At 38.1% G+C, this 26,713-nt stretch overlaps 1 protein-coding gene across 1 annotated transcript; it reads right to left on the bottom strand.

Annotated features, from left to right (window-relative positions):
* Positions 1 to 1,618: 1,618 nt before the first annotated feature.
* Positions 1,619 to 25,674, bottom strand: ccdc6a (coiled-coil domain containing 6a). Its single transcript, XM_079833754.1, has 9 exons — positions 25,218 to 25,674; positions 24,160 to 24,309; positions 20,885 to 21,013; positions 19,993 to 20,096; positions 14,968 to 15,128; positions 13,287 to 13,443; positions 12,620 to 12,720; positions 9,377 to 9,498; positions 1,619 to 2,829 (listed from the first exon to the last, which is right to left on the bottom strand). Exons 1-9 carry the CDS (start codon positions 25,509 to 25,511, stop codon positions 2,650 to 2,652), a joined length of 1,398 nt encoding a protein of 465 aa, XP_079689880.1. The 5' UTR covers positions 25,512 to 25,674; the 3' UTR covers positions 1,619 to 2,649.
* Positions 25,675 to 26,713: the final 1,039 nt, after the last annotated feature.

Raw genomic sequence — 26,713 nt, 5'->3', positions numbered from 1 at the left:
TTTTTGAAAACTTTAAAACTTTTGGGACTCCCAGAAACCCAGGGTAGTTAATCTCAAAAAGCTGTAAAAAAAAACCAGCAGGAACCGTGAACCATCAAATCATGATTTCAGAAGCCTCCCACCCCCCAGGATCTGACTGAAAAATAAAGGAAACAACCTTCAGAGTTACAATATCCTTAAAGATTCAATAACCCAATTCATGATTATTATATTTGATCATACAATTAAGTCATAATTTCTGTTTGAAATCTTTACAAGGACCCATGGTTGTTCCCTACCTGTTGTTAATGGTCACAAACAGTGAACTGTATGACAGTAAACTATTCCTCGAATCTGAGGGAACTTAAGGGTCAGTTACACCCCTTTGACCACCCTCGCCTGACAAAACCGGTCTAAACCAGGTGAGAGTGGCTTGGCAGAGAGAAAGCAGCACAGGACAGCTTATGCTGAAATATTTCTGGAGGGATTACCACACAGCTACAGGACTGTGTGTGTGTGTGTGTGTGTGTGTGTGTGTGTGTGTGTGTGTGTGTGTAACAGTGCTTGGTAAGAGAGATGTGTTTGGTAATAAGACTGGAAAACTGTGCTGGTGCAGTATTACCTGACACCTAAAGAGGGCTGATGTTATGACCGAGATGCACAATGTCCGTCTATCACATGTCAAGTGAAGGTTCACACACCTACTCACAACTACTCCTACTCACAGATAGCTAACATTGACATGTGCATGCATGCGTTCTATGATAGGTATTGAGGTATCTTGGTAATGATGAAGCCAAAATGGAAAAGTAACATCCTCAGAAATAGTTCAGGGAGCACATATGGTACTACTTGAAAGCTTAGAAATTTAATTTTCTACAGGACTCCACTGATTCAATACTTTCTAGGTCTTTAATATCAGCTTGTATCATCGATCCCTGCGTTTCTCATCCGGTTTTACTTGGACCCAGATAGTGTTTCAATGCAGTATCAAACCCATTTTCTACCGATACAAAAATGAACAAATGTTCTTTCAAATGAAGCAGTGACATGTATGAATATTATTGTGAACTGTATAGGCCCTATAACATGGAACATTATTTTCATGACATTCCTGAATAGACAAATGTCTCTCATTTGTAAGTCGCTTTGGATAAAAGCGTCTGCTAAATGACTAAATGTAAATTCATTTTGGTTGTATTCATGGTTTACGGATGGGGCATGTTCCCTTTCAAAAATTTATTTTAATTTTACTACTAACTACACATGAGTATGGTTCGAATAAATTATTTGCTTTTCGCAAATAAGTTGTTTTCTCTCATATATAACCTTTTAACTAACTATTAATCATAGGAGGAGATCCATTTAGGGAACCTGGCAATTTATTGATTTAAAATAATTAATTTTAAAACTTTTTGGACTCACAGAAACCCTGGGTAGTTAATCTCAAAAAGCTGTAAAAACAGCAGGAAACATGACCCATCAAATCATGATTTCAGAAGCTTTCCCCCCAGGATCTGACTGTGAAAAATAAAGGAAACAACCTTCAGAATTACAATATCCTTAAAGATTCAATAACCCAATTACTTGCACACACATTTCAGGTGTTAAAAAAAACACACATACAAGATGTTTTTTTGTACAAGCATTTAATCATGTTGAGTTAATTGTTCAACAGTACCTTATTATGTTGCATCAACATGTCGGTTCATATTTAGGTGTTATATGACACTGGCATTAAGCAAAATTCCCCATCTGAATAAGCATCCAGGGCACTCACTTTACAGCGAGGGCTCCGAGAGAGGTCGAGCTGCTGATCAGAAACCAGTATTGACTTTGTTTTCGTAGTGGGTCATGTTTGGATTCTAGCAGGGAGAGACTGGTCCCCGACCAGCAGTCGTGGGAAACCTCTATGGCTGTGCAGAAACACACAAACACCCGCACACACACAACACTATAATCCCACTATAATACACACGCAGAGAGGCAACAAGTGCTGATTCAGTACATTTCAGTCTGTCTTCTTTACCATCTACATTCTTCCAACGAGAGCCACACACATCTGTTTTACAAACAAAAACAACCTAAAACTAACAAACAGACAAGAAAACAAAAGGGGGAGAAAAAAAAAAACATACTGCCACCCCCACGGCAAATGTGCTGGGATTCAATTCATTTTCAACCTTTGTGAAGACATGATCATTTGAAAGGAAGGATTTATCAAGCATTCAGTTGTTTATTAAATGTAAAATTTTGATGATATATAACAGTCAATCAGTTAAAACAATTAAGATTAAATGGGGGCAGGGGAAAGACAAACAAAATGCAGAAATGCGCAGCTGACAACCCTCTCGAACAATCTTTTAAACCTTTCCCAATCCTTTCCTGAGCCAGCTTGATCACTTTACACCAAACAAAAAAGAAAAGAATAACAAAAATTTAACGGCATGGGGCTGGTTATGGATCTGTCAGTCGGCCAAGCATCTACACATTCTCCCTTTTCACATTCCCAGTCCTTTCGTTCCCCAGTTCAACTGTCCTCCAATTCCATATCCTTTCCAAAACCCTTCCAACCTTTGCCCAGTGGAGGATCACTGAGTTGTTGTCATTATAGCAGTAGTGTAGCCTAGCTTGGAGCAGCCTAGCTTAAGGTAGTGCATGGTGCATGCATTAAGGCTGAGACGGGGGATTCTGTGATGTCACAGAGTGGGAGGAGCCGGACTGAACCATCGGCTGTGCGGGTGGAGGGGGAGGAGGAGGATGCTGTGCTCCAGAGTGTGTGTTCGGGGAGGGAGGCGGCGTCGGACGCTTGAACTTATCTGGGCTGGTGCTTCTCCTTGGGGATGGCCTCTGTATGTGGGGAGGAAATAAAAGACAAGCTCATAATGAGATATGCACTACTGGTCAAAAGGTCAGGGTCATCATTAATGTATTAACACTTTTATTCAACAGACATATGTTGAACATTTTTTATTTCAAATAAATGCTGTTCTTTTGAGCCTTTTATTCATCAGAAATTCTATTCCACCACTGACTGTGTCTAATGTTCAAAGCATTTCTAAGGATGCTGGTTTTTAGAAGGCAGCTGTCTGACTCTGAGATGGCAACACAATACAATGTTACAATATTACACACTATATTAGCTGATTGATATAGTCAAGCCAAAGGCTAATTCAATTATCGTTGCATGTCCGACATTGTAGAGTGTGATACATAAAACACATTACCGTTCTGATACATCCACTATGTATTGACCAATATTTCCAATGTCAACAACTTACAGCGCTGACTTGTACCACCTGTCTGCCACAGATTCACAGATTCATTCAGTTTGACAGAGTTGCAATAGAAAACGCAAGAGTGAAAGCTCTAAGAAGAACGTCCATGGCGTGAACGTAGCATAAGCTTGTTGTTTTGGTTCAGGAGGAACTGTAAAAGGTGGCACTGAATACAACTCTGCATAGCTTCATGGAGAGCAGGATTGTTTGTGGCGGTGTGGAAAACATAGGTTAACAGGCAGGTAAGACATCCTATCATTGCATTTTGAATGGAGTGAGGAGCGGATTTTTTAAAAGAGAGCGCTCCACTACCGCTCCATCACGAGTGCAATTCATGTCAACGGCACATAATATAACTGCATTTTAATCCAGAACACACACGTTAAACTAGCTACAGCTTGATACAGATGGATCATTAAAATCAGAAAGAATGTAAAGGTTATGATGACGGCGATGGACATGAGTGGGATGTTATAGTTCAAGGAATTATTTTTTAACCTTCTACATACTGAATATGATCGGGTGAAAGCACACTTATTCACACACAAAAGCGTTCTCTCTAATGCATTCAAACAAATGTAGTCTTACAGTGCTTATCTGCTTACAGTTATCTGTATCTGATGTATAGTGACCCGTAGATAAAATAACGGATGAAAACGTATTACTATTTTCATCTTACCAAACTAAATTTGCACTGCAAAAAGCAGCAATGATATTTAACTTTTAATGCTGATAAAGCCTAATGAGCTTGGCATGTCGTAGGAAAAAATATTTGCACACTATGTTTCAATAAACCACGTTGAAACTAATCGCCTATTTTTTTTATTTAATGTATGTTATAAAGCGAACTTATGACATTTCAGAGATTACTTAAATAGACTAGCGTTTAGCCGCAAATTTCCTCGGAGCGAAGACGGAGCGGTGTTTCTGATATCAGCGAGGAGTGGAGAAGGGGGTGGGAAATTGTGAACCCGAAGCGGAGCTGGAGCGGAGTGATTATTGAATGCTTAGAGCGTGGAGGGGAAATTGCTGCCGCTCCACTCCGCTCACATACTCTGATTTGAACCGAACTTTTTTTTTTGTCCCATGACTGCGAAGAGTGTTTCAACCAGTATAAAAAAAATGTTTTACCGTTCACATTTTAACCGGTACCTGAAATTCAGTGCCGGTACCCAACAGTACCTTTTTTCTGTACTTTAGGGATGTTTACCTCAATAACTGTAAAGAAACTGTAAGTCATTTATAGAAGTGCTTTTGACATTATGCCAGAGCTGCCTTGGTTGCTGTCTGCCATTGTCTGATGTTTGTATACTGTAATATTTACCACTAAATAGAAGGCTACTAGCTACTTAATTGAATTCATAAAAACAACCTTTTTAAAATAAAATAAAAATAAATTTAATTTCTATGAAAAGATTTCCCACAAATTCTGTGTCGTGCATTTTCTGGTAATCAAATGAAGACATAAAACATTAATTTAATTGATCTTTTAATCGTTTTTGTCAAACAAAGTGCTGCACAACTGAGCTTTATACTGTTCAAATTAAAACATGGATGGATGGATTATTATTACACTAGTGTTAGTATTATTATTACACTGAGACGTAAATATATTACCAAATTTAGATGTCAAGTTAAACCAAACTTTTATTTTGACGGGCTGCCATGAAGACCTTTTGAGTTTCTGTGCGTTTATGATATGACGGTAGTTTTTCTCAAATAAAACGGTAAAATGCTCATGAAGTGACTCTCAGGGCTCTGGAGATGACATTCATGTCCTCGTATGAGATGGCAGAGATGGAAACACGCGACCGTCAGGCGCAATTCAGTGTGTGTGTGTGTGTGTGTGTGGTAAAATTAAACCACGAGCCATGCAGGATTCGTATTTAAAGTCTTTTTGCCGTTTAATATTCACAGACATTAGTCTATATCACCAGATGCGTTCTCAGGTACCAGAAATTGGCACAGATTGATTTAATGTGAATTGGTACTCGTAATTTGGTCGGTGCCCTTAAAAGTATTGAGTTTGCTACCCAACCCTATGGGGGACTTTAACATATATTAAAATAGAAATAATATTTCACAATATTACAGTTTTTACTGTTTAATCAAATAAATGCAGCCTTATTAAAAGACTTCTTTCTAAAACGTACTACAAACTTTTGAAAGGAAGTTCAACTCATAACTTGTTCAAACACATTTCAACAGTTTCTGACAATTGCGGTCATGTTTCTGTTAAAACCAACGCTAAAACTCTTACACATAAAATGCGCACTGGCCTCATCACCCCTAGTTTATTTGTCACACGAGTGTTTACATGTGCAAACAGAGTGTGAAAGTGCAAATGTGACCCCTTTGAGTGTGTTGGAAGGGTCTGGCTCTGCTGTCACTGCTGGTTTATCAAAACAAGCGGACTTTTTCATGGCACCACGGGACATGAAAGTGAGCCAACCACTCTTCGCTAAAACAAACAGATCACTGTTGCTATAGCCAACAGCTCCCCAACAGGAAAACATAATCCACAATGTTCAAATAGGTATTGGGAAAGCAAAAAAGAAGCAAAAAGAATCAGTCGAGAATAAGCAACTAATCCAAACATGTCACTGAATATTATTCTTCAAAAGCCTGAGGTGATCATCCGTGTAATAAGAAGTTCAAATTCTTTATTACCTAACCAAAATCAGTTCAGCTGCCCTACCAGGCCATATCTGTTGAAAAGTACATGGAATGGTGGTCAAGTGACTGGATTTACTGAAAGATTGCTAATACTACTGCTAAAAAACCAAAACCACAAAAGCACCTTTTTTTATATATTTTTTAAACAACAAAAAAATAAAAAAGCCATAGATTGTTTTAGTGTAAGTTTTGAGATGTGGACACATGGATCCCCAAAAGGGAAATGGTATGGAAAAATCTTTTCTTAAAATGAGATGAAAGTGTTCAAAAAAGAACAGATGCACACACTTAAAAAATTTCAACAAGTTTTATATTTGAAAATCAACAAACAACAAATAAATCAAGCAGCTCTATGCGCTTTTTTAAGCTAGATTCTATTCTGTGGGATTTCCTTCCTTATAATGGACGTCGTCAATAGCAACGCATAAATAATAATAATTTGGTGTAAATATAATCTCTAATATAATTTCTGTAAATATATTCAAGCAATATTCTCATCAGTGTTCAGCTATGACACATTTAAATCAGCATATTTTGTGTAAGAGCCCAAACAGTATCCTAGTGAAATAATGCATCCAGATTTCCATATGATTTGACAGTTTATTTTATTAAATATCAAAATGTGTGCGTCATTCCTGACACCTAGATGAACACTTTACAGTCAGTTTGATGACTGTCATTCCCTTCAAATGCTATTGAAATTTGAAAAGTGTAGGCTATAACGTTACCAATGTTGTATGTAACTTTAGAGACGGTCCCTAAATTCGCCAACTTTACTCCAGTCATATCAGATGCGCTGTGCTTCTGCTGTGTTTTTTTGAAACTATTTTCGCTGCTGAAATAGAACAAAAACAGTCAATACCTGTATGATGAATGAATCTCCTGCATACATCGCACGTTTATCTCTGCTTTTAGTGTAGATTTCAGCGATAGAGCGTGGCACGCGCTCTGAACGAAACTATGGCTAATCTGAACGCCTGATTATGAGACATAGCATTCATAAACTCAATAGAAAAACGTGTGAGTGGTTATAATGCGCAATGCGATTATAACAGATGGCTTTTGAGAAGACTATAATAAGTTCAACCACCAACGTGGCTAGTGTGCAGCCGAAATAACGTTACACCCGCAAATGGCGGTTGTTGATGTCAAGTCCTGATTATTATCCCTTAAATGTCACCTTAGTCTTGACTGAATTTGTTCATTCGCTTCACGTTATTAATTCCCAGACGTAGTTTTGGTATTGAGGTCAAAGTCCACTTGCCTTGTGTTCGTAGTTTTGAAGTGTTCCCCCTATCACAGCGACTTTCTTCTGGCATGTTCTGCAGACAGGGTGACCATCTTCGATTAAGTTTCCCTCAGGACTTTTGTAAAAGCCAAAATATGACCACACCTCAGATTTGGTCCTTTTAGAAGGCTGAACAATCCCCCGAGTGCTGTCACTGCCTTCCATTTCATTCAAAAAAAGCTTTGCGCGCTGCGCCTACACCAGACTGGACAAGATTTACCGCGAGTTTTCAACATCTTGATAATCACACGCGGTTTTAATGATAATTAAATTTTTAACAATATTACTAACCGTCACTAAATTTTATCGTGGTTTATCATGAAACCGGTAATCGTTTCATCCGTAGTGTCCACATCTCAAAAATTACACTAAAACAATCTATGACTTTTTGATTTTTTTGTCTTGATAACCTGCCTCAGAAGTTTACCTTGAATATTCTTGTAACTCTAAGTCTTGTTAAAAGGACAAGCACTTGGATGAAGCAAAAGTCTTATTACATACAAGTTTATGCTTCTTATTGTGGATGTGTTTGGTTATTTCGATAACTATGCTTAAAGCTTGCAATGAGCCATCCCATTAGGGGATGGTGAAGTTATATAATATGCTTACCTAGTCAGTCACTACATCAAAAGTATTTGCTGGTAAATAGAGGGGTCATATTTGTGCAACAGACATAAACATGCGGCTGGACTAACTGCTGCTGCAACAAGGCTAATCTTACATTGGCTTCCACTCAACTGGACAATATCCAGAGGGTGTTGCGGAATAACATAGGCTGAAATTGAGACCGGTTAAAATAGTTACTTCACTGCTGTACACTTATAGCTAACTTATTTATCTGCTAGCTAACATTAACATGATAAAGTGACACATTAAATCTACGCTGCACCTGCCATTTATTTCAAACGGTACTAAACCACTTGGAAAAGGCACTGTACACTTCCGTTCAAAAATCTGGGGTCAGCTACATTTTTAAAAATGAAATTAATTCTTTGATTTGGCATTCACACATTCAATTGAATAAAAGTGACAGTAAAAACATTTATTAAGCAAAAATGTATAAAAGATTTCAATTTGAAAGAAAATCTTTTGAACTTTCCTAAAAAAATCAGGTTCCACAAAAATATTAAGCAGCACAACTGTTTTCAACATTGATAATAACAAGAAATTGCTACTTGCAGGAAGCAGCCCTTTCATTCAGAAATCAAAAGCTGAATAGTGTGTGATCTCAATTACTCTGCTGCCATGAATGACAGAAAGCATGATAAAGAATGTCTAGGTCTCGTCTGAACTGGCATGAACCTGGTCCTGAAACACATATAGAACACATCCGTAAAGTAATTTTTAAACCACTTTGTCTGACTGAGTGTGAGGAATAAAGGTCTGTTTTACACTAGATAGTCAATCTTTAATCTCACCAAAACCAGTGACAAGATTAAAGAATAAAACTTGTCAATTCATCAACATTTTTAATGTTGCACTGGGCCTAGTGAAATGAAATGTTGAAAAATCAGACTGAACGGGTGTGTGCAACATCAAAGAACAAACTAAATGTAAAAATGTTTTAAAGTTAAAAATCTAGTCCATCATAACTAGTGATACTGTAGGTACCTGTTTGTACAAAACACTGTGGATGTGAGTTCATCTTATCAGGATTTCTGTATAATAATATAATTTAATATCTCTGTTGCATAATACAAGTGACAAGGCACCTGACTGATAAGATGACAAGGTTTTGGGTGGTTTACTAGACTCTCTATTAAAAGGACTCCCTGCTATCTCTCAATCTAAAAGGTCAGAATACACTGCAAAGGAGATGTAAGAGAAAAAGGGAATGCTGCTTTTGAGCTTTATCTTAATTAGATGGCTGAGGATTCCCGGAACTGGTCTACATTAACTTAAACATACAAAGGGGATGAGGAAGAGCTTTCTGAGGTCGAGTGTTACCAGGTGATTCACAGATGAGTCATCCAATGTCCTGTTAGCAAATCAGCTGAATAGTGTTACGATGGATATTAACTGAAAACAGGCCATCCATGATACACACTGCTTCCTGCATGTAAACGTCTTGCTGCCCATCGACACAAGCTTGTGCAAAGAGCGAGTGTGTTTAGATTATAGAGATGCTGGACATTTGCATATAGTGTGTACACACCTGTACAGCGTGTGAGGGTCCTGGGTGGATGTGTAGCCCAGGAGATGTGTAGTGGGGGAGGGGTGCTCGGCTCAGAGTGGCTGGAGGGGTGAAACCAACCGTGTGACTAGCGTATGACAAACCTGGAATGAAAAGACATAATCTGCTAATCAATTTTAGTGAGGTCCTTTATGTCGTCACATCTATGTAATGTGCCAATACATCCAAAAACAAACAAACAAAAACGATGTAACCTGGCCCACTGACAGCATGCAGAACAAATATAAATAGCTCTGTAGATCACTCCTCTGGGATCATGGGAAAATGTATAAATAACTGGACTCGCTTCTCAAAGGAACCTAATGAAAGAAGACTATAAACCAGTCTTTCTCAGCAATATAATATAAAAACGTGCATGTTTTTTACATGATGCAACCCGTTAATGCAGCAATAAACAGCAAACTGTTCCTAAATGCTGACAAATACTTTTTCTTTTTTAAAACAATCCTTGTTGACAATAATCTTTGGTCATTTGAACTACATAAACTTTTGAATTACATAACATGATATACTTGTTTATGGGTATTTTTTTTATTATTAAAGATTAGTTTAGTTTATTATCTAGTTTATCTATTTTGTGTTTATCAATACCTGCAATATAGGCAAAGCAAATGTACAACCCATAAACATCTACTGCAGCATCGGTCTGAAAGAATCTTGTTTGAAGCCCTCAAAGGTTATTCATCTGTTTGATCTCAGAATGGGAATGAAAGCAAGTCTCTGGCCTATTATACCTTGACATCGCAGTGCAGTACAACTTGTATAATAATTAACACTCCATAAATTCATGCATGTCTAATCAATTATCATCTTACGAACTGACCCAAAGGCTGTGTTTTGAAAGCGTTAAAATATGGATCAAAAGGCGTAGTACATACTATCTGTAAATCATAAACACTCATGTTCAAAAGTCTGTACCATTTCTTTTTTTAAATAGTTTTTTTTGTAACATCTCACGTCTTTACGGACACTTTTTAATAATTCAGTGTATATTATATTGTATATTAAAAATGTGTTTTAAACAGAAAAATGTGTGAATAATCTAGTACATTTTTTAAATCGATTGTAATGTAAACTTTCTTTTAGTGCTGTCAAATATATTGTGCATACCCACTATCTATCTATCTTTTGTATTTATTGCATTGCATATTGTATGTTCAGGGATGGCAGACTGATAAGCAGACATGCTATCTACGACTGGATGTAACTTTTGATACTCTGTGGTAAAAGTGGCTCTCCTATTGATTTTGTCCTATCAGTGTGGCTCTCCTGAAAAACAACAACACTGGATTAATTTAATGTCCTTGCTGATTTAATTCCTTTCAAAAAGAATGTTACTGACTACAGATGGTCGACCAAATATGGGGCCAATATTAGTCATTTTTTAATCTATCCGCAGATATCCGCGTTTAGTAGCGGTGATTTAAAGTCAGGCACGTCCGCGGGCAGCCCCTTGTTATTGGTGCGGTGGAACGCATGTGAAGGACCCCAAGCCAAAACTTTAGGAAGATTCAACAACAGTCCTGGGAGATAAAGATAAGGCTTAAATTCTGATACTGATAAGTCCTATGGCAATATATTTACTATATATTGCTAGTAAACTATGAAGTGTTGCTTCACTTAGTGAAAGAAAAAACGAATAGCATAGAACCGTCAGGAACTGGCATAATGCTACAGCTGGTGGAAGGTTCGCTTACTTGCAGTTAACTTTAAGAACTGTAATCGAAAACTATTAGCAGCTTGCTTGCTAACATATTAGCCCCAATGTTATAAGTTCTGTTGGAATTGGAGAATTTCACTCTGTGCGTGGGTTGGGCTCATAGACCGTAAAAAAATATGGACGATGCGACTTCATTGACATCCGCTGACGAGAGTTGAAGCTTTTGGAGGCCCGCACACGGCGCTGACATCTTGTGCAGATTTGGGACAGAGTCTGCGCAGTAGTGATCTCGGGACCGGAGTTGCGCAGTAGAGAGCAGGAAGTAGAGGCGCGATTATCAAAAGCCCGCCCACACTCTCACAGATGCAGAACAATTAATTATGTTGGTGTGAAATAAACAGTTATGGAAATATAGAAATTAAAGCTAAAAGCTCCAATCTCCACGCAAAAAATCACGAAAAAAGTTTGTTAGTGCCTCAGTGACAACTTCACTCAGAAAAGCCGTCAATCTCAGCTGTCAATCATGACGTCACATCCCCCGTTTTTATGGGCTACGTTACTCTGCCCCGCTCACATACAGCGCCATGCTCAGAGTCACAGAGCTGTCCTGACTCCTGGAGCAGCACAGAACAGTGTATGGCAGGCTAAGTTCTCTTGAACGCGATCAGAATCTCACCGCTCAAAAAGGGTTAAAAAAAAAAAAAGAGTAATAAAATTAATAAAAAAGAGTTTTTATTAAGTGCTGAGTTAATGCAGGCTCGCAAAACTTGAGGCTATACATTCTATAAAATCCATTGAATAAAACTATTGGTTTTCATGCTGTTAAGAGGACTGACAGCAAATGCATGCCGCAAAGTTTCGGAAGTGACATCTAAATATAAATTCTGGATTCACTCTGCACAAGACAGAAATATCCTCCTGAGACCCAGAATAGACGTTTTGCCTCTGTAGAGGACATTTTATTTTATATATTTTTCAGTTTAATTGATTTTTATTTATAAGGTTGTTTTTATTTTATTTAAATGTATATTCAAGTTTACATTTATGTTCCAACAAACTTGAACAATTCTGCTTGATAAATGCTCTAAAACTTTTACGTAAATGATTGACAGGTTTTTTTTTTATATTACCCGTTTTATATATTTAATACTTGGTCAGTGTATTGATTTGTTTGGCTAACTTTGTATAAATATTTTATTTTAATACAGTGCAGTGCACAGAATTAAGATTCGAGAGATGGTTCAAGTCAGTGTTCAATAAATGATGATGTTAAGTTTAGAAATGTTGTGCATCCACTTATTATTAGTGTGACACTTTAGCATGCAAATGAAGGGGAAAACTTCAAGATATCAGCCCTAAAAATCAGCAGCACATATCAGCCATCGGCTGACCCTGACCTCTAAACATCGGCATCGGTTATAGAAAAACCCAAATCGGTCGATCTCTATTACTGACCCCAAATTTTTGAACAGAACTGTACTCTATCATTATATTTTTCTATAAAAAAGTGATACATTTACAAAGGTAACTGTGTGGACACGTACCAGGAGAGATAGGGCGGCTGGAGGAGGGAGAGGGAGTGTAGGGGATTGGGCTGGACACCGTACGAGCTCTCAGTCCCTGAGCAGACATCTCATTAAAATATCTAGAGAGAGAGAGAGAATTCATTATAACCAAGTTGCAATATCCAGGGTTTAAAAATAGCCAAAAGCATCATAAGCCTAAGTAGAGCATAGAACCATTGCCACCAATGGCCTCTACGATCAACTTCGCTCACAATGCTTTTGGGAAACGCAGCCCAGGTCAGTTCTACGTTAAAGGGATAGTTCAGCCAAAAATGAAAATTCTGTCATCATTTACTCACCCTCAAGTTGATCCAGACCTGTATGAGTTTGTTTGTTCTGCTGAACACAAAAGATGATATTTTGAAGAATGTTTGTAACAAAGCAGAGAGAGCAACTATTGACTACCATAGCAGGGAAAAAAATACTATGGTAGTCAATAGTTGCTCTCTCTGCTTTGTTACAAACATTCTTCAAAATATCTTCTTTTGTGTTCAGTAGAACAAAGAAACTCATACAGGTCTGGATCAACTTGAGGGTGAGTAAATTATGACAGAATTTTCATTTTTGGGTGAACTATCCCTTTAACAACGTCATGGTCCGGTTGTTAACGTCAAAAAACAATTTTTTTTGTATGCGTTAAATGCACCTCTCGTCATCCATCTCAAGGCTGCTCTCGCTCTCTGACAGTTGTCTACAAAGCGCCTCTCGTCTCTCCATTTCTCTCTGAAGTTTCCTCTGAAGACGGATGTTCTCTTCCCTCATCTGCCTTTCCTCCTCAATGTACTGAGCCCGCTTCTCTGTGTCTGGAGGGAGTAATGATAGAAAACAAACAAATGTTACAAAGATATACAACCTGTAATAAACTGAAGATGAAGAAGATGCTCCTTGGATCATTTTCAAAATGCACAATTACATGATCATAATTTAAAACTTTCAAATACTAAGACAAATACTAATTCATGCTAATTATTCCATTAAAGTGTTTTTCTATTTTAGTTATTCATTATAAATTATAATATCAGCATACCTTCACAGTACAGCTGATATAATACATGTTTTTTTTTATTAAATTGAAAAATGCATTAACATTATCACTGATTGAAGTCCACTATAGAGTTTTAGTAAATTAAAATTAAGTTTTATAACTTTATAAAATTTAAATAGTTTTAAAACACACATGCACAGTCCTTAGACAGTATACATACCTTGATCTTTTATTTGCCAAGTTTTAAAAAGCTTTTTATATCTATCTTATTGTTGACTCAATGCTCTGCTGTGTTAATACCTGCTTAAAGCTTTAATGGGTGTGATAGCATGATCTAGAAGTAAGCTATGGTTTTACAAAGCAGATGTCTCCCTCTAGTGGCAATAACACAATTCAAAAGAGTATTCAAGCTAAGAATTAAACAACTGATTAACTCACTGTACTGTGCCATAAACTATGGCTGCATCCCAATACACATACATGTACTACAAAAGTAAAGCCATGTAATTCACTGGCCAGTATACAAGAGTACAACACAACATAAAAATTGCACCTTAAAACCCACAAACCTCACTGCAATACTGTTAGTATTCGCATCTGTTTATATTTACATGCAAACATTAGCTAAAAAAATCGAGCAGCAATACATTATTTATTACATTTATATCCAAAAACCATGCAAAAACCCACTGGAAATAGAATACCATCAGGGTATCTTCTGGTGTATACCCAGATGGTATACTATTTCAAATGTACTATAAATTGGGACAATTAGTACGAATACCATGAAAATTCGCAGTGCAATTTGTTTGCCTCGGGCTGAGTACGAAAGCAGAAAGGCTGTGTTGGTGCACAAGTGCATTAGGGTTGGGCGATGTCTACCAAATTGGCATTAGACAATGTCTACAGTAAAACATTGCGACGGACGAGGACATCGGGGGCTCTGTTAATGTGGCGCGGTTCTGGAGAAAGAGAGAAGGTGCACGGAGATGAAAGGGCTTCAATGAAGTGCGTTTGGCTTTAGATAAAACTACTAGAGGATATAGCGCTGAAATATCATTACCACAAACAATCCTGAGTTTGTGGTGTGATCCACATGGCTGTTTTGACGGTCACTTCAACTAGAAACAGGAAAATGGTGCTAACGTTCTTCGGTCTTGCGGTCGGATGGAAACATGCCAGGGTTTGGATGTGGATCGTGGTCCGCCATTTGAATATCATTGGTTTAGTTGGTGTAAAACATCTAGTAGCCTATAATTAATTTTCTGTTTTTTGCACAGAAAAATCTTTAGTGTTTATTGAACCCTAGAGTGCATGTGTGCGTAATGAGACAAGGACTCACGCTGTAGTTCTGTAGTGCGGAGGCTGCGCTTCAGCCTTTCCACTTCACTCTTCAGGAAGCGGATGTGCCGCATCATGTTCTCAGGAGAGTCAATCTCCATGGAAACTTCACGTGGAGATGGCGGGGCTGACACTGGCTGGTCAAGCTTCTCCTGCAGAATCCTGCCAATCAGAATTTAGAGGTAAAATTGTGAGATCAAGTGTGCTTAGACTAGGGCTGCACGATTAATCGCAATTAACCTGAAATCACGCTTAAAGGTGCAGTGTGTAACATTTATGAGGATCTATTGACAGAAATGCAATATAATATACAAAAACTATGTTTTCAATTGTGTATAAAGACCTTACATAATGAACCGTTATGTTTTTATAACCTTAGAATGAGCCTTTTCTATCTACATACAACGCAGGGTCCTCTTACAGTGAAGTCACCATTTTGCTCTGCAAAGTTTCTACAGTAGCCCTAAACGGACAAACTGGTCTACAGAGCACTAACTACTCTCTGCTGTCTCAGATGACATCTTTGTCCTGTGTTGGCCACCGTAGCTTCTCTATGTGCTTCGAATGGGAGGGGTAAGCGGTGGACAGTTGCAATTCACAACCTCACCACTACATGCCACTAAAATTAACACACTGCACCTTTAAACTGATTTGGCTTAGTGCGATTATGAAATTGCTAAGGCTTGTCAGTGAAGCACGGCTCTGTGATCAGTAGTAAATGCTGCTCCATCTGAAAGCACTGAGTTTTTGTCACTTATAACATGCATTTGAACCTCTTGTCCAACAAAAGACAACATTTAATAACATGCTTTTACTCTAAACTCACTTCATAACGTTAGTTGAGTGTTTGAAAACATCCTTCTGTGAGATGATGTGGCTTCTTACACAGAATAAGCCACACAACATATTTCATAGTATTCTATATAGTGATAAAATGTCGGTCAGCATTAAAGTATAGAGGTCGACCGATTCATCGGTTTTGCCGATTAATCAGCACCGATAGCTGATTGGTGGAACAATCGGCTATCGGCAAAAATCCACACCGATAGTTTTTCCGTGTTGCGTCCGTTGCTGGAGCGGCTGAGACGGGTGCGCTGTCATTACACAGAACATGAGCTCATTATATAGCACGAGAGCGACCTCTAGAGGCGAAATAAAAACTCACTAACGCCTTGTGTTGTTTACATTCACACGTGAGGCTGCACGCGGCGCTGCACGGAGAGCGCTGACACATCAGATGCGCGTTTAAAACACTACAGCGAAACGGTATGAATACAGAACACTACAGTACTTGTTTCCAAATCATTATAAAGTAATTCATTTCTTGACTAGATGCTGCATTAACAGGTAATTAACAGCAGTGTGTATGTTTGTCAACGAGGCTGAGAGGACGCTAACATTAGCAGTACCTCAAGCAGTGAAAACAACTTGATAAAAACACACGCAAGTCAGACCCAAATGTTGCATATATAAAATTAGTGATGTGAAAAACGCAAACTGTATCGTCATGTTGCCGACAGAAACATAAACAAAGCAGAAACGCGTAAGATTCCATTTGTAACATTAACTAAGGTTAATAAATGCTGTGGAAGTATTGTTCATTGTTAGTATGTTAATTTCAACATTAAATTGAGTTTGATGTTTTATTTTTATCTGTTAACCTTGGTTAATGCACTATGAACTAACATGAATGATCAAGGTACAATTGTATTGCTCATATTAACACATGCTGTAAAAATGTATGCATAATGCTTATAGTTCATGTAAGCTAATACATCCTTGTTGCATAGGGACTTGCATAGTGTTACCTATGAAATGTACATACATGTTTCTAGGTTATAGGTAAAGAAACAAATTTGACCTGTAATATTTTTATGTTTCAATTATTTTCTGAATAATTTGTTCTGTTAGAACTTCTCATTTTAATATTCATATTTATGTTTTTAATTTAGCACATTTTCATGGATCAGTACTGGTTTTTTAATTTCTTGTTATAAAGTTCAGCACTGTTTTACTTATGTTTTTTATCCAGTATCCATTTTAAAAACTATCGGTCGCTTAAAATGTGGGAGAATGAAGGGACATGTTTTTTTAAATTGACCAAATTAAGTTTGTGGATGTATCTTTCCCCCTCTGGCAGGGTGGACATATAATTACTTGACATGTTTAATCTTAGTGATTTCTTAAGTTAGTTATTCACGCCTGCCGGCTGTGTACGGATGTTGTTTTGTGCCACTATTTTGAATTGAAGTCTATGGAAAGTCTAGTTTATTTTCCCCTAAAAAAGGGGCGATGACGAAATTGACAGTTAAGTTCCCAAATGTGCTGGTAGTACGCATCATACTTCTGCAGGGCATATTTGGAGTTTCGGCGCGAGAGTGCCCTCTGGCTTTCAGATAGAGCAGCATTTACTACCAGTGTTGGGAATAACGGCGTTATAGATAAACGGCGTTACTAACGGAATTACTTTTTTCAGTAACGAGTAATCAAACGAATTACTGTTTCTTCCGTTACAACGGCGTTAGCGTTACTGAGAAAAAAAATGCGGCGTTACTATAATTGAGCTCACTGAAGCGGTTTTCATCCCAACAGGCTCTCTGTCAGTCGGACCTGCAACGTGCGTGTGTGTGTGTGTGTGTGCGCGCGCAGCCATGCGTGTTGGGGGGTGGGTTGGGTTGCTACACATAACTGATGATGATTGGTGGGTGGGAGACAAGGTTGAGGTTGATAGGTTGAGTTCACACACACACTACGCACACGCATATGCACAGTCAGCGATGGCAGTCCAACGACTTCAAAGGTAGTTTTCGCAAACTGGAAGTATAAGCGCTACTTTTCCCTCATTGAGTTGAAAGGTAATGTTTATGTAACGTGCAGCTTATGCCCATGAAGAAAGAGTCTCTCCACGCCGGTGGCCAGTAATTCTAATCTAATGAAGCCTCACGTCATCACAGCCACAACATTAGTGGCTAAAAACTAGGGGTGCACCGATCCGACTTTTTCAGTCCCGATACCGATACCGATGCCTGGGCTTTGTGTATCTGTCGATACCCGATACCGATCCGATATATTGTTGAATTAATAATAAACTGTATATCTTCCACCTTATACCTTCCTTGAAGAGACTAAAGGCACCAGACTTTACTAACTAAACATAACTAAGACAAAATAACAGATGTATGTAAGGTGTTGAATTCTTATTTATTTAAAAAACAATTGTGCATTCAAATCTAAAATAGAATGTAATCTAACTTCTTTAAATAAATAAAATGTAGCAGTGGAAACAAAAAACAGTGTATTGGTCAAACATACAATAGTAATCTGACAGTTACCAAACATTTTTTACACTACAGATAATTGTTTTGGTATATAATCATATCAATATTAAAAAGTAGCATTACAAATTAACAAATAGTCTAATTTTCTACCATATGCAATTTAATAAAAATTTTCAGCTAGCTAATAACAACTTTGTTCTGGTTTCACCTCACTCCAGATTAAATGATTGTAGGCTAGGCCTATTTATTTTACTACACATTGTCAACAGAAATAAGATGAAATACTGTTGATAATTAAAAATAATTCTTACTACCCACTCTTGCTAAAATGGGTAAGCACACTTGTGTTCTCATTTCAGTTGCGTTCTGAGTAAATTAATAAACTGAGTTCATGAGTTCAGTGTTGGACAGATCAGTTGTTCTGGCCAGTCGTTAAAATGATTCGGTTCAAAGGAGTCATTAGGTCACGAATCGGACATTAGCAGACGCGTTGTGTGCGAATCCCGTCTGTTAGAACATCGCGAAAGATGTCAACACACAGAAAACACTTCATAACTGGATATAATTTGTCTCCCGCTTATTGAAAGTATGCTTTATGTCAGCTGGTCAGAGAAGAGTCAATGTTTTTTGAGCGCAATTCACACCCAGTGATAATTCAAGGACAAAATTGTCCGAATGTGTCACGTGCAACATGGTTTCGGTCTTCCGAGCTTTTGATTTGGATTAATATGTGAAATATGAGAGCGAACACTGATTATTTTGAAGACCCAGAGAGCGAGCGCGGGGGAGGAGCTCTCAGATCGGTCTCTCTGTCACTCAGTCACAAGCGCAGCATCTGTTCTACATCACTCGTAAATCACAATAACTCATCAAATTAGGCTTTGGCCGTCAAAAAAAATGTCAATGCAGGAAAGACCCTGACTTTGCAGTAATACCCTCGAAACAGCGACGAACTAGTTGGCGTGGCAAGCGTGAAATATCTCCTCCACACAGCCGACTCTCTGGCTCGCTCCCTTCTAGCATGCGACACACGTGAAGCTGACGAATGACGTAGGTTCTGCTGCGACGGAAAAAAACACCTGGATCGGCTTGTGGATCTGTTAATTTTTCCGATCCCCGATCCAGCTATTTTGTCAGTATCGCGGCCGATATCTGATCCTAATATCGGATCGGTGCACCCCTACTAAAAACCCAGGTGATAACGTGAGCTCCACTACCAGAGGAGAAGTAAAGAAGTACTGATACTATTTACACAATATTTACACTATAGTAGTGATACTACTGATAATATTTACAATAATATATTGAATTTGATAGGTGTCTCACATTGTCCCACAGCAACATTACAATAGTGTACATTTAATGTACAATGTTTTATAATAGCAATTTATTCTATTTAGTGTCCAATTCATTCATTTAACATATTTAAAATTGGGGGCATCCAAGTTATTTGACATATTTGAACATTTGAAAAAAAAAACAAAGTAACACAGTAGTTACTTTCCCTGGTAATTAGTTACTTTTATAATGACGTAACTCAGTTACTAACTCAGTTACTATTTGTAAGAAGTAACTAGTAACTATAACTATAAATTTAAAGTAACGTGCCCAACACTGTTTACTACTGATTCACTGACAAGCTGTGCATAAAATAAAAAAACTGCAACCTTTGCCAAAATCACATTTGGTTTAATCGTGCAGCCTGTAAAAAGCGAGAAAAAAAAAGACCACATTACAAGGGACATTACCTTTTCTCTGCCTCAAGTTTGTCCATGCGCTTCCAAAGCCGGTTGACCAGAGCCTCCTGCTCCTGTTCCAGAGTGTTTTCCAGATCAATCTTCTCACGCCGGAGCTGCACACATTACACGGAATTAATAAAACAATATGGCATTTTAAGACAATGCACAGTCTTAAAGCTACACTGTGTGATATTTTCCCCCATCTAGTGGTGAAAAGGTATTTGACCATCCAGAGAATTTTAGTTTCTGTTCCTCTCAATTCCGATTTCGTTTTAGCTCCTACGGTGGCCGATTTGGTCCAAGATTAAGATGGCTTCCAGTTCGACCTCGTCCACATTCGACACGGTGCCATCGAGTGTTAAAACGCAAAAGGCGAAGCTTGAATTTACGGGTATGTCCCTCTTTGGTTAATGTACTTTCAAGATGGAGGGGCAACATGGCGACCCGCATTCAAACCCCTTCCCGTATGTATTTTCAATGGCATATTATAAACTTACGAGAATACTTTATTACTTGAAAGAAGTAAATATACATTAATGAGCACATATATTTTTGAAAGAACTAAGTGTTTTTAGCTAAGAATAAACTAAAAAAGTGTAGCTTTAAATAAAAATGTTGGGCCACAATAATAATCAAACTTTCCAAAAGTATAAATTATGTGTTTGCTCCTGAATAACCTGTTCTAATTCGAGAAGATTTTTGAATGCATGTTCCAGAGCCAGGCACTGGCAGAGGCACAAGATAACAAAAAACAAGGTTATTGGAAGCACCCGTTCTGTTTTGAAAGCATAACAGGTTTAGACCAATTGATCTGAAAACATGTCTGTGCAATAGATGGTGGCCAATCAAGAATGAGTGGTTTAGAGGAGAGGTTTTTCTGTTTTTCTTTTGAAGAAGGTACCTGCTCCAGAGTGAGCTGTTTGGAGATGGTGTCATTCTCCAGTTTTTTGATCTTCTTCATCAGTTTATTGACCTGGAACTCCTGCTCCTGCTCCAAATGCTGCTCCAATTCTGCCTTTTCATGCTGAAGCTGAAAACGAAAGAGCGCATAAGAGAATAAAAGTACAAAAGATGCAAAACAGTCCTGAATTCTTCATGGTAACTGTTTTGAACTGTCATGCATAGTTACTTGTGTTGCAAATATACTAGGGCTGCACCTGACTAAAGATTTTCCTAGTCGACAGTTAGTCGTTTATTTAAGCCATTAGTCACTAAATACTAAACCATAATAATGAGCATTTAAAATATAAATGACGCGATCGCATAAAACTTGCTGCAGTGACACCGGCAAACATTGCATACACTTTTCTGAGATCAGAACGCAAACAGAAAAATCTGTAGCCGGAGCTACTTCTCTCGGTTTATGTCTATGACGGGTCACGTTGGTACTCTGCAGCAGTGGAGACCCGACCGGTCGAAAATAGTCTGAATATAAACACGTATTCTAGGTGTACCGTAGTGAATCAGGATAAGACAAAAACACGGTTCACCAGATTCATGATGTACTGGCTCGTTAATTACTTTTTGCAAATTTTTTCAACATAAAAAAGTTGCAGACTGCAGCTTTAACATCAATTGAAAACAAAATAAATATACATTATATAAAAACAAATAAATAAACAAATATATACCAGCAAACTAAAACACTACAATATGGACAATTAGGCTATACCTGACTCAAGTGACTTTGTTTCCCTCCTACCTCCATCGTCTTCATATTATGGGAAATAAACGTTTGTCCACGTTGTCAGATTAGCGCATGTTTTTCTAGGTTAACGTTAACGATAGAGCGAGCGGCCATGTAAAGTGGATTACGTTAGGTTACTACTTGCGTTTGAAATCAATCATGTTTGAGGTCGCACATCACCTCTTTGTGGTCATTCTGTACTCTCTCGAAAGTTTATTTTGTCTTTTTTTCTCCCTAACACATTACCGCAGGGACCAGCCACGGTAGTGATCTGTCACTGCATGACTCTGCCAATTCCTGTGGGGTTTTTTTCTGCAAATAACTGACTGATTAAAATGTAGTCGACCAAGCCTCTTCTTGATGACTAACGTTTAGTTGATTATTAGATACCATGCGGTTTACCACTGCAACATATTTTAAACAGAAGAATTTGCAATAATGTTCTAAATTCAATACGCCACAGAAAACAAATTAAACCAAATTAAACTGCAAACCATTAAAAACAAACACAATCAATGAGCATAAGATATACTGCCTACACAGCACTGGACCGATTCTAACAACTGGTCCAGGAACGCGATAAACAAGATTTATTTCAAATAATTGCTGTTCCTTTGAACTCTCTAATCAAAGAAACTAATCAAAAAATCCAGTTTCTACAAAAATATATGCAGCACAATAGGGCTGCAACTATCGATTCTTTTTGTAATCGATTAATCTAGCACTTAATCGATTGATTAATCGAATACATTTTTCCCCGTGTTTTTAAACAACCAAAACAAATAATGCATAACGAAAATGAAGAGGAAAAGCAAATTAATTTATTAATATGCACAACAGGTTTCATGCTGTAATCTAGCGCTGACATCAAAGTAAATATCTTTTATGTAGATTTCTACACCTGCAGCATTTACCATTAGGCTACTAACAAATAATATATCATATTATATGCATGCGTGTGTGTGTGGCTACATTGCAGTTTGGTACAGCAGAAATACATACATTCATTTTAATAGAACGCTGCATTTGGCTTGCATCACATGCATAGCGGTGCATTTAAGGTGAAGCATTCGTTCGCACGTCCCGGTGTATACAGTGAATGCTGAAATTATTGTTGCGTGGCTACATAAAAGTTTAAGCATATGTGATAGCATATGTGATGCATTGTCACGATTGGTCTGACTGGCGCGAGAGAGAGAGAGAGAGAGAGAGAGAAGAGAGAGAGAGAGAGAGAGAGAGAGAGAGAGAGAGAGAGAGAGAGAGAGAGAGAGAGAGAGAGAGAGAGAGAGAGAGAGAGAGAGTGAGAGAGAGAGAGAGAGAGAGAGAGTGAGAGAGAGAGAGAGAGAGAGAGAGAGAGAGAGAGAGAGAGAGAGAGAGAGAGAGAGATGAGAGAGAGAGAGAGAGAGAGAGAGAGAGAGAGAGAGGCTCAACTCTCCGTGTCACAGAAAAAAGCTGAGCACTGAACGGATAAGTTTTCCGTATTGTTGTTTTGAATAGTGCACAAACCGCTTCAATGTTCAAACTGGCAAGGCTTTAAAAGCATTTACTTGACAAACTTTATGAGGATGAAAGTGAAGCGATCTGGCTTCGGGGCTTGCGCGCTGTGTGTGTGTGGCAGCTATAAGAACGGTAATCAACTTACATAAACTGTGTAAAACATGCAGTTACTATAGTGATTCTGGGCATCTAGAATCTAAACTAAATTCAAAATGTATCACGCACTATGGTGTGCTTCCTGAACATTGAACAGCGGTCCGTGTGAATCAGATCCTGCGCGTATAGTGCGCGTCATAGGAATTTAACGAGGCTTCGAGGCAGAATTTTTGCCTCAAGGAATTTTTGTAATCGAGTTAATCGAGTAACTCGATGAATCGTTTCAGCCCTACAGCACAACTATTTCCAACATTGATACGAAATGTTTCTTAAAAACCAAATCAGTATATTAGAATGATTCTGGAGGATCATGTGACACTGAAGACTGAAAATTGAAAAATCACATTTTAAATATATTAAACATTAATTTCAAATTGTAAGAGTATTTCACTCTATATATTGTTGTTGTATTTTTTATTTTATTTTTTAAAAATGCAGCCTTAGAGAGCACAAGTCTTTGAAAAACATTACAAAATCTTCCCGGCTTAAATATTAATGACTCATGCCAACTGTATACGCAAACTAGTTCCACAATCTCTCTTGTTACTCCTCCACACAATACAGCACACCTACTAAACACACGCAGCATAAACAATGTCATCTGGTCTGACTAATGACCACATCAAAACAATCTCTCACACGATTTAATCAGCTATTGTTATTTGCTTATGTTCAGCGGCAACCAAAATAAGCCTTTGTAATAGGTGTCTATTCATAATGCACTGTATCTCAATGTGAAAGTTACCTTAAGGGATGATTCTAAGGGCAAGCGATCACATTTCCCACCCCTGACCTCAAACGCCACTGATGGGCTCTTTCCTTCTAGAGTTTCTTACCTGCATGAGCTTCCTGGACAAGTCATTAGTGAGGAACTCCTCTTCTTTCTCATAGTTGACAGCGAGCGTCTCCTTCTCCTTCTGCAGAGCCTGAATCTTCTTAAATAAAGTGTTGGAGATGAACTCCTCCTCTTGTTCTGCCCGCGCTTGCTGCAGAAAGAAAAACAACCATACATTTGAAAAAAGCAATTATTATTAAAGATTTCTCTTGGAAAAATAATTTACATTTTATTTCCATACATTTCTGTAACCAAGCAATTCATATTTGATCTTGAAACAACTATTATTTATCATATTTTAGATCACAAAAACCGATTGTAATGGAGCTAGACATTCAGACCTAATTATTATTGACAATGAGGCATTTAATACCCATTCTGCACACGAAATCCAACGTCACAGATTGCCATAAGTGCAAATGCACTAGATATAAGTGTCAGTGTTTCTCTAGTGACACTTGAGTTTTGGCTCATTTTCTAAAATGCAGATGGTCTGATTCACATACAGGATGTTGACGCATTAGAGCCAAATATTCAGAGTGCCAACTTCCCACCCTGACACAGGCCTCAAATATAAAGTACTAGTGACAACCTCGTTCGGTTAGCACAAAGTATCAGACGTGCAAAAACACGTTCTGCATTAGAAGCATGATGATGATGATAAAGCATGTGGTAAATCAGTAAACGCCTTATGTGGTCAGTATACGCACACCTCCGAGGACTATTAAACAACGTTAAGATGAAAAACATACATAAAGACAGATACATTGTAGGTTACAACGATCCATATTGACATATTAACTATTTTTAAAGAAGCTGGCCTGTGATGTACATTTTCCCTGAAACTATTAACGTTCCATCAGGCTTTTGTTGGCTGTTTTCACAGTTAGCTCGAAGGCTAGCAGGTTAAACGACCGTAAACGCTTCTTTTAGCCCACAAACAAGTTAACTTTGCACCCCAATGTGGTGTATAATGTGCCTCAGACGTCTTGGCATGCCGTGATGATGTTGTCAGGTGTGCCGCGGAGATTGAAGCGATAAAAACACGGGCTGACTCACGATGGTGACGCTAGCCTTGCGCAGGTCGCGGTTCTCCTCCTGCAGCGCTTTGCACTTCAGCTTGAACGTCTCGAGCTCGATCTTCAGCACTTTGTTCTCCTGCTGCAGCGACGCGAGTCGGTTTGTCAGCTCCTCCAGCCGGGACTGCGAGATCACGACGCCCTGTGCTTTGGTGGCGGTGTTCATTGTGGTCGTAGTGCTGTTGGAGGCGGCCGCCGAGGTGGACTGCGGGGTGGCGGAGCTGCTGCTGCTGCCCGCGCCGTCCGTGTCGCTCTCGCTCGCGCTGTCCGCCATGGTGTCGCGCACTCGTTTACTTAGTGCTCGCGACGGGTTTCAAATAGAGAGGAAGTATATTTCAGGGGCTAGGGAGAAAGAGGGATGGAGCAAGTGTGGCTACTAGCCTGGAGAGGGAACGGTCCCAGAAATGACTGGGCGTGCTGAAAGTGCAGGCGAATAGGGATGGTGGCGCCGTCATGTGGTGGAGAGGACAGTGTTTTTTTTATTATTCATTCAATGACTCGAATTTTTGGTATCCATTCTGTAAAAGGATTTGTTCAAATTCGATCGCTGAATTGTTTAGCGACCCTTCCTTTATGTTGCACCAATACGCCATACATGGAGTCTTTATTGTGTGTTGTGAGCAGTGGTGGAGGAAGTAGGCTACTGAATCTCAGTACTTAAGTAAAAGTACAAATAACCAGAGATATATTTACTTTAGTAGAAGTAGAAGTACCACAATGACCAACCTACTTAAGCAAAAAGAAAAAAAAGTACCAAATTTTAAATGTACTTTATATATTAAAAGTAAAAGTACTTGCATAAAAATGTATTCTCTTAATGTCTATATTCTAATAATAAAAATAAAAAAACAGCATGGGCTGTGGCATTTTAATTAAGTTAGTTTTGGGTTAATATAATTGTGCTTACCATCTGTTGGCCAGTTTACATTCTGACTTACAATTCTGGTGATCTATCAGGGTGATCTGCAGAGTTAAATATAATTATTCTGAAGCAAAATTCAATCAGCTTTGTCGTATTTAAATCTGCATATTTATGATATTTTTTACCTATTATAAAGGAAATTTTTCCCCTAATCTTATTAAACATAGAATATGCTTCAGCTTTCTTTTTATATTCTTAAATTTGATCAATAAATTAAATCAAAATAAGACACTAGGGCTGTTGTTACCAATCAAATTTAATAATTTACACTGAAAAATTAGAATTGCATTAATAATATGTATTAATTATATAATTAATAATTAATAATGAGATTGTTTCAAATATTTTTTTGAATAAGAAATGTTGGAAAGTAGCCTATGTTTAAACCACTTATCAAATAGATCTGTGGTTTAAACATAAAACTAAACTGCCATTTTGGTTATTCCCTAGTTATTTTTGTTATTGACGTTTTAATCAGCTTGTCAGGCGGGCAAGTAAAATTCTCTTTCACTTGCCCCTTCAAAAAATGACTTTGTCCCTGACAAGCCCTGAAA

This window comes from Gobio gobio, assembly GCF_949357685.1.
Source record: "Gobio gobio genome assembly, chromosome: 13".
Lineage (NCBI taxonomy): Eukaryota > Metazoa > Chordata > Actinopteri > Cypriniformes > Gobionidae > Gobio > Gobio gobio.
This window is presented reverse-complemented; position numbering and strand designations above follow the sequence as displayed.